Here is a 12,157-nt window from a genome sequence, read left to right as displayed (position 1 = left end):
TAAAAATGGAAATTATGATGTGTGGGAACCTCTTCTTTGTAGGAAGAATGTAACTTCTTATCCTTTTATTGCCATCCATTCCCGCACTCCAACTCCCAAACAGTCCTGGGATCTTAGAAATAATTCCAGGAGAATGTTCAAGGATAGTGTATACATTGGGCTCACAGTGTAGCTTCCCAGGGACAATCAAGTATTGAATATTGAATGAGCTTGCTCTTCATTTCAGGATGCTTTTCTCCCTACACAAGGTGGCTGGAACTTGTAGCCTGAAGGTTTGGAAAACCTGCTCAGCAGAGGAATGTGAGCCGGCAGGCATGAAACCTAGTCCGTTTGCCCAGTGTAAACAGGAAGCGAGTGATGGTTATAATAAGGAAAACTGAGACTGTCGGCAGTGAACTGTTGGCAGGCAGCACCTAAAGAAGCCAGGGACCCAGGCACTCAGTTGGTAAACAATTGCACTAAAGTCAAGAATATTCCACCCTCCACCCCATCCACTGCTGTACTTTAGGCTAACCAGTTGTTAAAACTTGACCCCCCTCCTCCCCGTTTTGGAAACTGGAATAAAAGACAGAGTCAGAGGTGGGTGTATAAAAGCTTTTAGAGGAAAGTATGTGGCTGGTGGCATTCATATCAGATGACACAGCGTTCCTGTCACACAGATTGAGTTCAGGTGCTTGAAATGTTCCAAGAACCAGCTAAGGGACTTGGCTTTTTGTCCGCCTCTCCTTCATTGCAGTACTTATTTCTGTAAGCAATCCCATCTCGCTCCTTTCCCAAGATCTCTGACACACACACACACACACACACACACACACCCTAGAAATGACTAGAAATGAAGTGCATCTGACGCTAAAGAAATGCCAAGTTCATTGAGTATGAAGTGGTGTCAACTTTTTCTTTTCAGCACTTAGATTTTTAAGGTCACAGAGGATTTTCATGAAACTGAGCCCATGTTGAAAAATATAATAATCCAATGTGAAAAACATTCATAGCTATATGAAAAGATATCCTGATAATTTATATCATGATGATCCTGGAAATGTTGAAATCAATTACAGTTTGAATTTAAAAGATCATGATTCAATAATAATGATGTTAATTATGGGAAAAAAGTATTTCTTTGTTGTTGAAAGTAAGATTCCTTTTATGGCTTTTGCACTGTAATCCTAAATTCAAGTCTCACTTCACTCCACTTGCCTTCATGCACTACATGAGCACATAGGTGTACACACACATGAGTATAACATATACTAAATTCATTTACTCTTTACTATGACCCTGTGAGTTTTATGTGATCAGTTTAATTATTTCATGGAAAAGGAAATCTAAAATTCAGAAAAACTGAGTAACTTGTGCAGAATTACACAGCTAATAAATGCCACAGCTGCAACCTCAAACCAGATCTGTATGATCCTAACAGTCAAGTTATAGCATGATATATATATATATATATTCCTAAAGTTCCATGTGCTCAAGAGGGCGTGATTTGCCCTAGGGGCATTTTGACAATGTCTGAGATATCTGACTGTCACACCTGCAGTGGGTTTGCTGTGGATATCTAGTGGTTAGATACTGCTCTCAACACTCTACTTACGGATGACATTCTCTATGGTGAAGAATTATTTGCCCCCAAATAGCAACAGTATCATGGTGGGGAGACACAGACAAGCAGAGAGCCACAATTATGACTCTACCTCTTTGCAAACTAGAATACATATTTGAGTGAAGGTGTAAGTGAAATGTAATAAAAGGAAAGATGAACTTGCAATATGTAACAAGGCATGTGGAAGAGAAAGAGTATGTACTTGGTTATAAAAAAGAGAAATGTGGTCATTATAGATCTTTGAAGATTGAGTCATAGACTGTCAGACCTGGAGGTTTCTAGAGAATCTTAGACCAACAATTTTCACATAGAAAAGCCTTTTTAAAACAAATTCTTACTCAAAATTCAAATAAAATGGATAGGTACCCATTGTTCCAAAGATATTATCTCTGTTTTCAAAAGAATACAGATTGTTTTGAAAAATTACTTGTGGTCAATCATCCTTTTAATAATTTTTTTGTTCATTTTGCCACATGGGTATCCTGTGTTGAAGCCCTGGTTCAACACCTGGTTGTTCCCCTCCGAATCCAGCTCTCTGCTACTGTATCCGAGAAACTAGTAGAGAATGGCTTAACTCCTCGGGCCCATGCCCTAGTGTTATAAACATTTTGAAGGTCTTGGAACCTGGCTTCAGCCTGGGTCAGCCCTGGGTGTTGTGGTCATTTCAGGAATGAAAAGCAGATTGTGATGACAAATTACTTGTGGTCAATCATTCTGTTACATCCCCTCTGCTTTTCTCCGAATTATTAATGTCTTTTTCAACAACAAAAAAATGAATTTGCTGATTCTATCCCTGATCTTTTTTTTTTGAAAGATTTATTTATTTTCATTGGAAAGTCAGATTTATGGAGAGAAGGAGCTACATAGAGAAAGATTTTCCATCTGCTGGTTCACTCCCCAAGTGGTTACAAGGCTGGAGCTGAGCTAATCCTAAACCAGGAGCCAGGAACTTCTTCCAAGTCTCCCACACAGGTGCAGGGTCCCAAGTCCTTGGGCCATCCTCCACTGCTTTCCCAAGCCACAAGAAGGGAACTGGAAGGGAGCAACTGGATAAAAACTGGCACCCATATGGGATGCTGGCACATGCAATGTGGGAACTTTAGGCACTAGGCTACTGCACTAGGCCCTCTATCCTTGTTCTGTACAAGTGTACTTCAGAAAGATTGTGGAAAAATGGAATTCAAAATAAGCTTATTCTAGAGCAAAAATATTTTTATGTCCATGCATAGTTTTTCATAATATGCATTGCACATGAATTACCCTGTTATGTTATCTTTCTAAGATTAATAACTTTAGTTTATGCATATAATTGTTGGTTTATGGACCTGCAGATATCGTTTGAAATTTTAAATGTGGACATGGACTTTAATTTTCATATCATTTTTGAGTTCCAGGCTTATACTCAGCTGGCTATTAAAACCTGTTAGCGGGTTACTGGTTAGACAAAGTGATATGTCTAGACAGAATTTTTGATCCCCTTTGCACCATTTCCAATTTCTGCTTCTCTAATTCTCTCAGTAATGATGTCACTACCCTTCTAGTTTGCTCAAGTCAAAAGCCTGAGTGTTTAGGTGCATTCCTTCTTTCTCTTCATTCCTCTATTCAATATTTCAGAAAATCATATGGATCCATCTATAATTCAACCAGTTCTCACAGTTTCCCCATTGTTGTTCTTAACGAAAACCACATTGCCCCTTCTCTGTGAAATGGAAGTGGCCTCCCAGCTCGTCTTTCTGCTTCAGTTTCTTACATCCTTAAAATTTTTAAAAGGATTTATTTTTATTTTGAAAAGCAGATTCTGCAGAAAGAAGAGAGACAGAGAGTAAGAGAGGTAAAGAGGTGAGAGGGAAAGAGGAAGAGAGAGGGAAAAAGAGGGGGAGAGATTTTCCTCGCACTGGTTCACTTACCAAATGGCCACAATAGCTGGAGCTGAAGTGATGCAAACAAAAGTAGTTAGAGTGATGGCCAGGATCCTGCTTGGCTCCTGCTGCAGCCTCTTGTTTTGATCACTATTCTGCAGCCTTGAGTCCTTTTCTCATCCCCCTCTCGCCGCCTTTGTAGTGCTGATTTTGTCTATAAGGTGTTCTCCCCATAGCTGTCTCTTCCAACCACTTAGATATCAGCTTCAGTTGTACCTCCGCAGAAAAACTTACCATGAATAAAATGTGCGAAGCATTCCTCACTCCTATTACTTTCAGACATTTTATTAAAATTTGCTTTTTTTCCCCTGGAATTTGTCATTATTGGAATTACATGTTTCTGTTTATTTTTACTTTTCACCCACTACCTCTGGAGTATAGGCACTATAAAATCATTCTCGCTATTCTATTAAGAACATTTAGGATGCACTAGTGGTGTAGTGTGGGCCGCTGTCAGTATTTGTCCAATCATTTGCTGCTCTGCCATGTTTTTAGCAAATATGGTGGAAACAATTTAATTTATAGACACAAAAGGTTAAGCAGTTAAAACTAAAATAGCACTTGGTAAGTTTAATCAACGAGATAGAAACTAAAGGCGCACACACACGCACACTCATTATTTGTGACATTAAGAAGAAATATTGCCTGAGGAAAATTAGTATTGAGTTAAATACTATTATTAACTGTATTAAATTAATAGCGTACACTTTGGCTTAATAAAAAGAAACTAACAAGTAAAGCCACACCCAAGAAAATAATATTAGAATTAATAGTCTCAAAAAAAATTATAATGGTTGATTTTATATGAAAAGTAGATTTAACAGAGAGAGAAAGAGAGAGAGAGAGAAAGAGAGAGAGAGATCTTCTATGTTCTGGTTCATTCCCCAAATGGCCACAATGGCCAGAGCTGAGCTGATTCAAAGCTGGGAGCCAAGAGCTGCTGTTCAGCCTCCCACTTGAGTGCAGAGGCCCAAGGGCTTGGGCCATGCTACACTGCTTTCCCAGGCCCTAAATGAAGAGCCGAATCAAAAACAGAGCCTCTGGGACATGAACCAGGGCCCATTTGTGTTGCTGGTGCTAGTACGTGGAAGATAGGATAATACTCAGGGTTTCTTAAGTTTCAACTTTGAAGCAATTTAAACATAAAATTTTAGAAATAATAGCTTCCATGTACCTGGTGTTTTCTAATGTTAACAATTTATATAACAGTTATCCAACAGAGGATGCTTGTTCTAGGAACCAGCAACAAGAGCTATCAATGCTGTCTTAGCCATTGTAGACTAAAACTCATAGAAAATAAGCAAAATGCTTCTAATCTGTTACACACGTTAGGCTCAGTGAAGTAAGGTCTCTTTTCCAAACCATGTCTTGATACTATCCAATTACATAAATGTTAGTTTAAGTAAAAATAGAGGGGGATAATTGCTTTACTCTTGGAGAATGCACAGCAATAGGACTAGTCTAGTGAATTCCACCATGTTTTATCATCAGGGGAACCAATTTATTTTACTTCTGATGTTATTTTAAAAGCCTTGAGCTTCAATGCTTATCAAAACAGCTAATTGAGAATGAAAAGCGAGGAATTGAATATACAATGTCACACAGCAAGTATGTTTCTGAAGTTTTACTTGAATGTCATTTTCTTTTTTCATAGGTTAGTTCAGCTAGTAATGAGGATTATATTCTAAATTTGGGGGCTTTCTTCCACTTAAAATTTCATTTATGTGTTTGAATGGGAGTTACAAGGATAAAGGTATGTTCCTTGTACTGGCTCACTCACCAAATAGCCACGATGCCCAGGGATGATCTACGCCAAACAATTTCCCAAGAATATTGTTAAGGAGTTAACATGAAAGTCGAATAGCTACACTCATATAGGATGTCAACTTTTTGAGTGGTGGCTTAACACACTCCACCACAATGCTGGCCCCTAGTTTGCTTTTTTTCCCCCTTTTTACCTTAATAATAAGATTATGAATCTTAAAATGGAGAAGTAGTTTGCTCAAAAATGATTTAATAAAAAACAAAGCATTCAGAATAAAGCCAATGCTTCTCTTACAGGAGTTCACTGAATCACAAGTATGAACTTTTATATTAATAAGTTAAAGCAAAAATTAGCCTCTTTGTGGAGACATTAGAACAATCATCTCTTTTCAGGGAATACTTAGTGATTTAGAATGAACTTGAAGTGAACTCTTAGAGTTTTAATTTAGACTACTGAGCCATTGCTTAAGAAATATGTTGAATCTCATTGTGAGTACTGTGGGACATTATTCTTAATAATTTACTCAATATAATGTGGAAAGTAAAGTGAGTGTGTATAACTCACTTACCACCTGCATTTCTACCAAAGGATTGATGATATCTTGTTTAATTTGCTCAATACTTTTTATTGGAATGAGATGATGATTGTAAAAAGCCTCATTGGAAATCCAAAAAGATGGATTTTTCTCATTTAAACTCTTGTTTATATCTCTGGAAATCTCTCCAAATTACATTCCTCTTTCTATGACAAGTAAAGATATTCAATGCACCGGGCAATCAAGATGGCGGAATAGGGTAAGGACACGTTTAAACGGACGGAGAAGCATTTAATGAGAATGAAGCAGAGAGGACATATTTCAGGAAATAAGAAAGGACAGAACAACAGCAGAGGGGTACCTGGAGACTGACAGACACAGAAAAGCAGCAGGTACAGCAGTGTGGTGTTGCAGTGACTGATACTCCAGCACGGCGATCTAAACTCCACCAGTAGCCGGAACTCCACCAGCAACCAGGTGGGAAGGGACTTTCACTGGGAGCTTGGGAGGTGAACCCAGACGGGGAACTGTCTGTCCTGCTGGTCCATTTGATTTGACCAGGAGCAGAGACAGAGCAGCAGATCCCACGCGGGCAGTGCGAGAACAGCGAGGATTTCATAGCCCAGTCAGCCCCCTAGAGCTGAACTGGGCGCCATTTTGCCTAAGGAGGAAAGGGCAAGGGAAAGGACTGAGCATGCTCTGAGTGGGGAGTGAGCTCATTTCTGACTCGGAAAACTGCAACGACGAGGCATTCTACGGGTTCCATCCAGGGCAGGTCTGGGTAGCCCTCGGATCTGACAGCCAGCAGATCAAGAATTGTTGTGGTAGCATGTGGGGCATCATTTTGCGCACTGTGGCCATAGCTTTGGGACTGCAGGGGACAACAGTGAACTGAGCATGTGCTGAGCTCGCAAGAACTCGCTGAGGTCCCGCAGGAAAATAATACCGACTGTGGCATCATACCAGTCAAAACAGGTCCGTGTGGCGCCCAGACCTAACATCCAACAAGTTCCGACAAGATCAGCGCCACCAACAACCTAACTAGATAGTACACCTGGTGTCTCTTTAATCCTGGAACCCACTCCAACCAGAAGAGGGAGAAAGGTTGCAGAGACAACAGTGCAGCCTCAGCACAGTATCACAGGAGGTGGAGAGTGGTGAGCCAAGGGCTGTGGCTGTGGCTGTGGAGACCACAGTGGATATCTGACATAAGAAGCCAGACCTGGAACTCGCTGGAGGTTGTGGCACAAGTGGCTGCAAGCAAAAAGTTGTGTACCAACTGCAATAAGTAAAATCGCATTGTAGACCTGTGGGTGACACAGCTTAGAAACCTGCCACAAGAAGAAGACTCTGCTAACCAGAAGTACAATGATCAAGAGCAAAAGAAGAGACTGAGGCACAATTAATATTACTGAAAACTCCCCTGCAAAGGAGCAAAACCCTATGCCAACCTCAGAGTTAACTGAGGAAGACATCGAGAAAATGGGGGACACAGAATCCATAAGACTCATTTTAAAGATTCTGGTCAGGCCCGGCACGGTGGCACAAGTGGTTAAAGGTCCTCGCCTTGCACGCCCGGGATCCCATATGGGCGCCGGTTCTAATCCCGGCAGCCCCGCTTCCCTTCCAGCTCCCTGCCTGTGGCCCGGGAAAGCAGTCGAGGACGGAACGTGCACCCGCGTGGGAGACCCAGAAGAGGCTCCTGGCTTCGGATCGGCATAGTATCGGCCCGTTGCGCTCACTTGGGGAGTGAATCATCGGACGGAAGATCTTCCTCTCTGTCTCTCCTCTCTGTATATCTGCCTTTCCAATGAAAAAATAATAAAAATAAATCTTTAAAAAAAAAGATTCTGGTCAAAAATGAGAAGTTAATGCAAGAGTTCAAAGAATTTAAGGAAGCAGTAAAGCAAATCAAGACTGGAATATCAGAAATTAAGAACACAGTAGAGCAAATTACAAGTACAGTGGAGAGTCTCCAAAATAGAATGAAGCAAGCAGAAGAAAAAATATCAGAATTGGCAGATATCTCCTGTCACCAGGGGGAAGCCAACAAAAAGCTGGAAGCAGAGCTGGATCAGGCCAAAAAAAGCATTCAAGAATTGAAAGACACTATTAAGAGGCCAAATATAACAGTTATGGGAGTCCCAGAAGGTGCAGAAAGAGAAGCTGAGTTCGCAAATGTATTTAATGGGATAATAAAGGAAAATTTCCCTAATCTAGAGAAAGAATTGGGAAACAAGATCCAGGAGGGACACAGAATTCCCAACAGGCTTGATCAAAAGCGATCTTCGCCAAGACATATGATTATCAAGCTCTCTTCAATTGAACATAAGGAAAAGATCCTTAAATGTGCACGTGAAAAACATCAATTGACATATAAAGGAAGGCCAATTAAGCTCACAGGAGATCTCTCACAGGAAACTCTACAGGCAAGAAGAGAATGGATTGACATATTCCAGATTCTAAAAGAAAAAGATTGTCGGCCTAGGATAACATACCCTGCAAAGCTTTCTTTCATCTTTGAAAATGAAATAAAATTCTTCCAGAGTAAAGAAAAGCTAAAAGAATTTGCCTCTTCCAAACCTGCTCTACGATGTTCTCTTGACATAGAAGAGGAATAGCACCTACCAAAACCAAAGGGTAATGGGAAGAACATCCCAGTAAAATGACAACAGAAGACTAAATCAATGAACAACCCATTCCTAAAATGACAGGACCAAAGTACCACCTATGTATATTTAACTCTAAATGTAAATTGCTTAAGCTCAATCAAACATCATACATTAGTATACTGGATTAAAGAACGAAACCCATCTGTTAATTGTCTGGAGGAGACACACTCCAACAAAGATCAGCAGAAACTATATCACATGGGTTTTGTTGTTTTCTGTTGGTTTCATCTCTTCAAAATACTTTCTTCTGATTAAATCATTCAATGAATCATAGATCATACAGTGGCATCATTTTCTTCAAGAAGGTCCTTGATTTTCACTTCTTCAGCTACACGTTATACATTTAATAGCATGTTGTTTAACCTCTTGGCATTGTTAATTTCTTTTTTCTCCCGGAAGTTGATTTTGTTTTGTGGCTCTTCATTTAAGGGAAGGTATAGTATTTGTGTAATGGAGACTGTCATATATAGTAACATGTCATTTAACTTCATGGCATTGTAAATTTCTATTTTTCTTTCTATTGTTGATTTTGTATCATGACTTTTCATATAAAAGAATGTACAGTAGTTATGTAATGGAGACTAACAACCAGATGTGAGGATGCAGTGTGGTATGCATCTCTGTTTCCAGACAAAGATGGACTTACAGTGAAACTGTTTATATTATATTTTGACAATAGGACTCTGGACTCTCTGCCATTGTCCATGCCTGCAATGATGAACATATGACTGAGTATGAAGAATTATATGTTAGTAATGATATAAAGGAACTGGGGGGGGAGGGAATTGGGGAGAGGATAAGGGAATATGGAACTGTATCATAAAATGATAGCAATAATAATAAAATGTGAAAAAAAAGATATTCAATGCAACATAGCCTATCCCAAAATGATTTGGGGGCTTACTGAACTTGAATGTTAAAGGAGTAAGCAGATCTAGTAATTTAAATGATTTTGTCAAGAATGAATCTTGCTGCATGTCTTTATTCTTTTATCTTTGTTGGCTTCCTCCTTAGTCATGTTTATTATATATGACAAAAATAACCACCTATACCTCCACTCTTAGATACTGTCAATTTGACAGCCACATTTGCCATGCGCCCATACCTGAGTCAAGTTCTATGACGAGATGATTGGATTTCTCTGATGTTAGGTTTGCATCTTGTGCTAATATCAGCTTCATTTAGCAGCTGATGCGCTTACTAACAACATTTCAGTCAACAATGTACCAGATATGCAGTGATGGACTCAAAATATTACAGCATTACATTATTATCATAATGACACTGCATTAGGTGATCTTAACGATATTAGGGCTGTCTTTGTTGGTGTGAGAACACCCACATGACATAATTTTCATATGAGAAGATTACTGATGAATGACTTCATGAACTAAATGGAAGACAGTGAATATCTAAAGGAAAACACAGGCAGTTTTGGTGAAAATGATGCTGAGCTGGAAAATGCAGCAGCTATTCGTTATTTACTTCCTAACCTATGAATCTCATTTCTATTTGTTGAAGTCCTATTATTTTCGTAAGAATTGTCAAGTGACTCCTATGAAGAGTTATAGAGAGAGAAGGAGAGACATGCATAGAGAGAGGTCTTTCATCTGCTGGTTCACTCTCCCAGCTACATCAGATGGGGCTGATCCAACCTGAAGTCCAGAGCCAGCAGCTTCTTCCTGGTTGCCCATGTGGGTTCAGGGACCCAGGTATTTGGACCTTTCCCCATCACTTTCCCAGGTCATTAGCAGGAAGCTGGTTTGGGAGTGGAGAAGTCAGGACTTTAATCAGCACTCATATTTGATGCTGGTTCCACAGGTGAAGGTTTAGCTTATTATACAACTGCAATGGCCCAAAAGGTCTCCTTTAGAATCAGTTCTCATCTTCTAATCATTTGTGATATCTCCTTGTTTTGTGTTCCTTTTGCGTCTTATAACTCTCTTACTCCTTATTTTAGTGATCTTTGCTCAATTGATGTAAGTTATTTTCTAGATTTCCTGAAATAGTGAATCTTCTTTGAGGACCAACTATACCTTACTTGACATTTAAAGCAGCACCTAGCAAGTAACTGATTAATGATAGACTATCAGTATATATTAAATTGACTTCTTATTATTTTATAAATAATAGAAAGTAAACAAGATGTGGAAAAATTTTTATTAGGTACATGGCTTATTAAGTGATTAATTTATTAAAATACCAACAGAAGTTATGTTACCTAGTCTGGAAAACAATTTAGGAATAAGAAGTAACAAGAATTGGGGCTGGTGTGGGAGCCTAGTGGCTAAAGTCTGCCTTGCATGCCCAGGATCCCATATGGACTTTGGTTCTAATCCTGGCAGTTCTGCTTCCCATCCAGCTCCCTGCTTGTGGCCTGGGGAAGCAGTTGAGAACAACCTATTACCTTGGCACCCTGCACCTGCGTGGGAGACCTGAAAGAGGCTCCTGGCTCTTGGCCTCAGATCAGCTCAGCTCCGGCTGTTACAGTCGCTTGGGAAGTGAATCAGTGGACAGATCTTCCTCTCTGTCTCTCCTCTCTGTGTGTCTGACTTTCCAATAAAAATAAGTACATCTTAAAAATAAATAAAAGAAGTAAGAAGAATTGTGTAACAGGTTAAGCTACTGCCTGCGATGGTGAAATCTGATGTGAGCAACTGTTTGAGTCCTGGCTAATCCTGCTTCCTACTAATGGCCTGGGAAATACAGCAGAAGATGGCCCAAGTGCTTGGGCCCCGCCATCCATGTAGCTCTTGGCGCTTGTTTTCAACCTTGCCAGTCACTGACTGCTGTGACCATGTGGGGTGAGCCAGTCAATGCATGATCTCTGTCTTTCTCACTGTCTCTCTGTGTATCTCTAACTTTCAAACAAACAAACAAATAAGTAACTGGTTTTTCAGAAAGGTGGCAAGAAGAACTGCAGCCCCCGGAGAAAATTGAATCATAGGCATGGGAATCTTTGGATCTATTTTGCCTTTATTAACTCAGTGCCTTCTCCTTTTTTCCTCAGTTGTCCGGGTTTGTGTCTAAGCTTGTTCCAGCTGTCCAGAATGCCCACAACAATTCCACTGGATCCAGCCGAAGAAAGAGCCTGATGGTGTTAACTGAACCCATTTTGATTGAGACCTACGCAGGCCTAATGTCATTCATTGGAAACCGCAACCTACTGGGTTATTCCCTTGCCCGTGGAAGTATTGGTTTTTGATTCTTACTGGTACAGGAGTTCTTCTTTCATAAATGCATAATAACCGAATTTTCTGTTCCAACCCACCAAATTTTTGGACTGAATGATTATTTTTAAAGAGTGCTGTATGATTTTGAATATTTGTTTCAGGAATCTAAAACATTGGATTGGCAGGCACACATTTCTGATCTCAAATTAAAAAATTGGAATTTTCTTAAAATCAAAAAGTAAATGATTCTGAGCCCATTCAAATGGTATCACATGAGGAACTGACTGTAAACTGAGTTATTGTTTGGTCCCTACATGTAGGCATTTTCCTGACCTTGGTCTTCTGTCCTCTTATTTAAGATCTCACTGTTTTTATTATTTTAGACACCAATGTTATATGGGAATGACTTGCATATATAACTGTTCATCTCTAGTATTTATGCAAAACTTAGTGGATTGCTTTTGCTTTTGTTTGTTTTCTTTAAACAGCA

At 39.7% G+C, this 12,157-nt stretch overlaps 1 protein-coding gene across 1 annotated transcript in view; it reads left to right on the top strand.

Moving 5' to 3' along the window:
• The window catches only part of TPRG1 (tumor protein p63 regulated 1), a 109,070-nt gene extending 97,371 nt beyond the window's left edge, over positions 1–11,699 (top strand). The window contains exon 5 of the mRNA XM_041003003.1: positions 11,505–11,699. Within this exon, the coding sequence (XP_040858937.1) occupies positions 11,505–11,699 (195 nt within the window). The remainder of the gene's footprint in view (positions 1–11,504) is intronic.
• Positions 11,700–12,157: the final 458 nt, after the last annotated feature.

The sequence above is a fragment of the Ochotona curzoniae genome, unplaced genomic scaffold, assembly GCF_017591425.1.
Source record: "Ochotona curzoniae isolate NIBS_2020 unplaced genomic scaffold, NIBS_Ocur_1.0 scaffold_2587, whole genome shotgun sequence".
In the NCBI taxonomy this organism is placed as follows: Eukaryota; Metazoa; Chordata; class Mammalia; order Lagomorpha; family Ochotonidae; genus Ochotona; species Ochotona curzoniae.
This window is presented reverse-complemented; position numbering and strand designations above follow the sequence as displayed.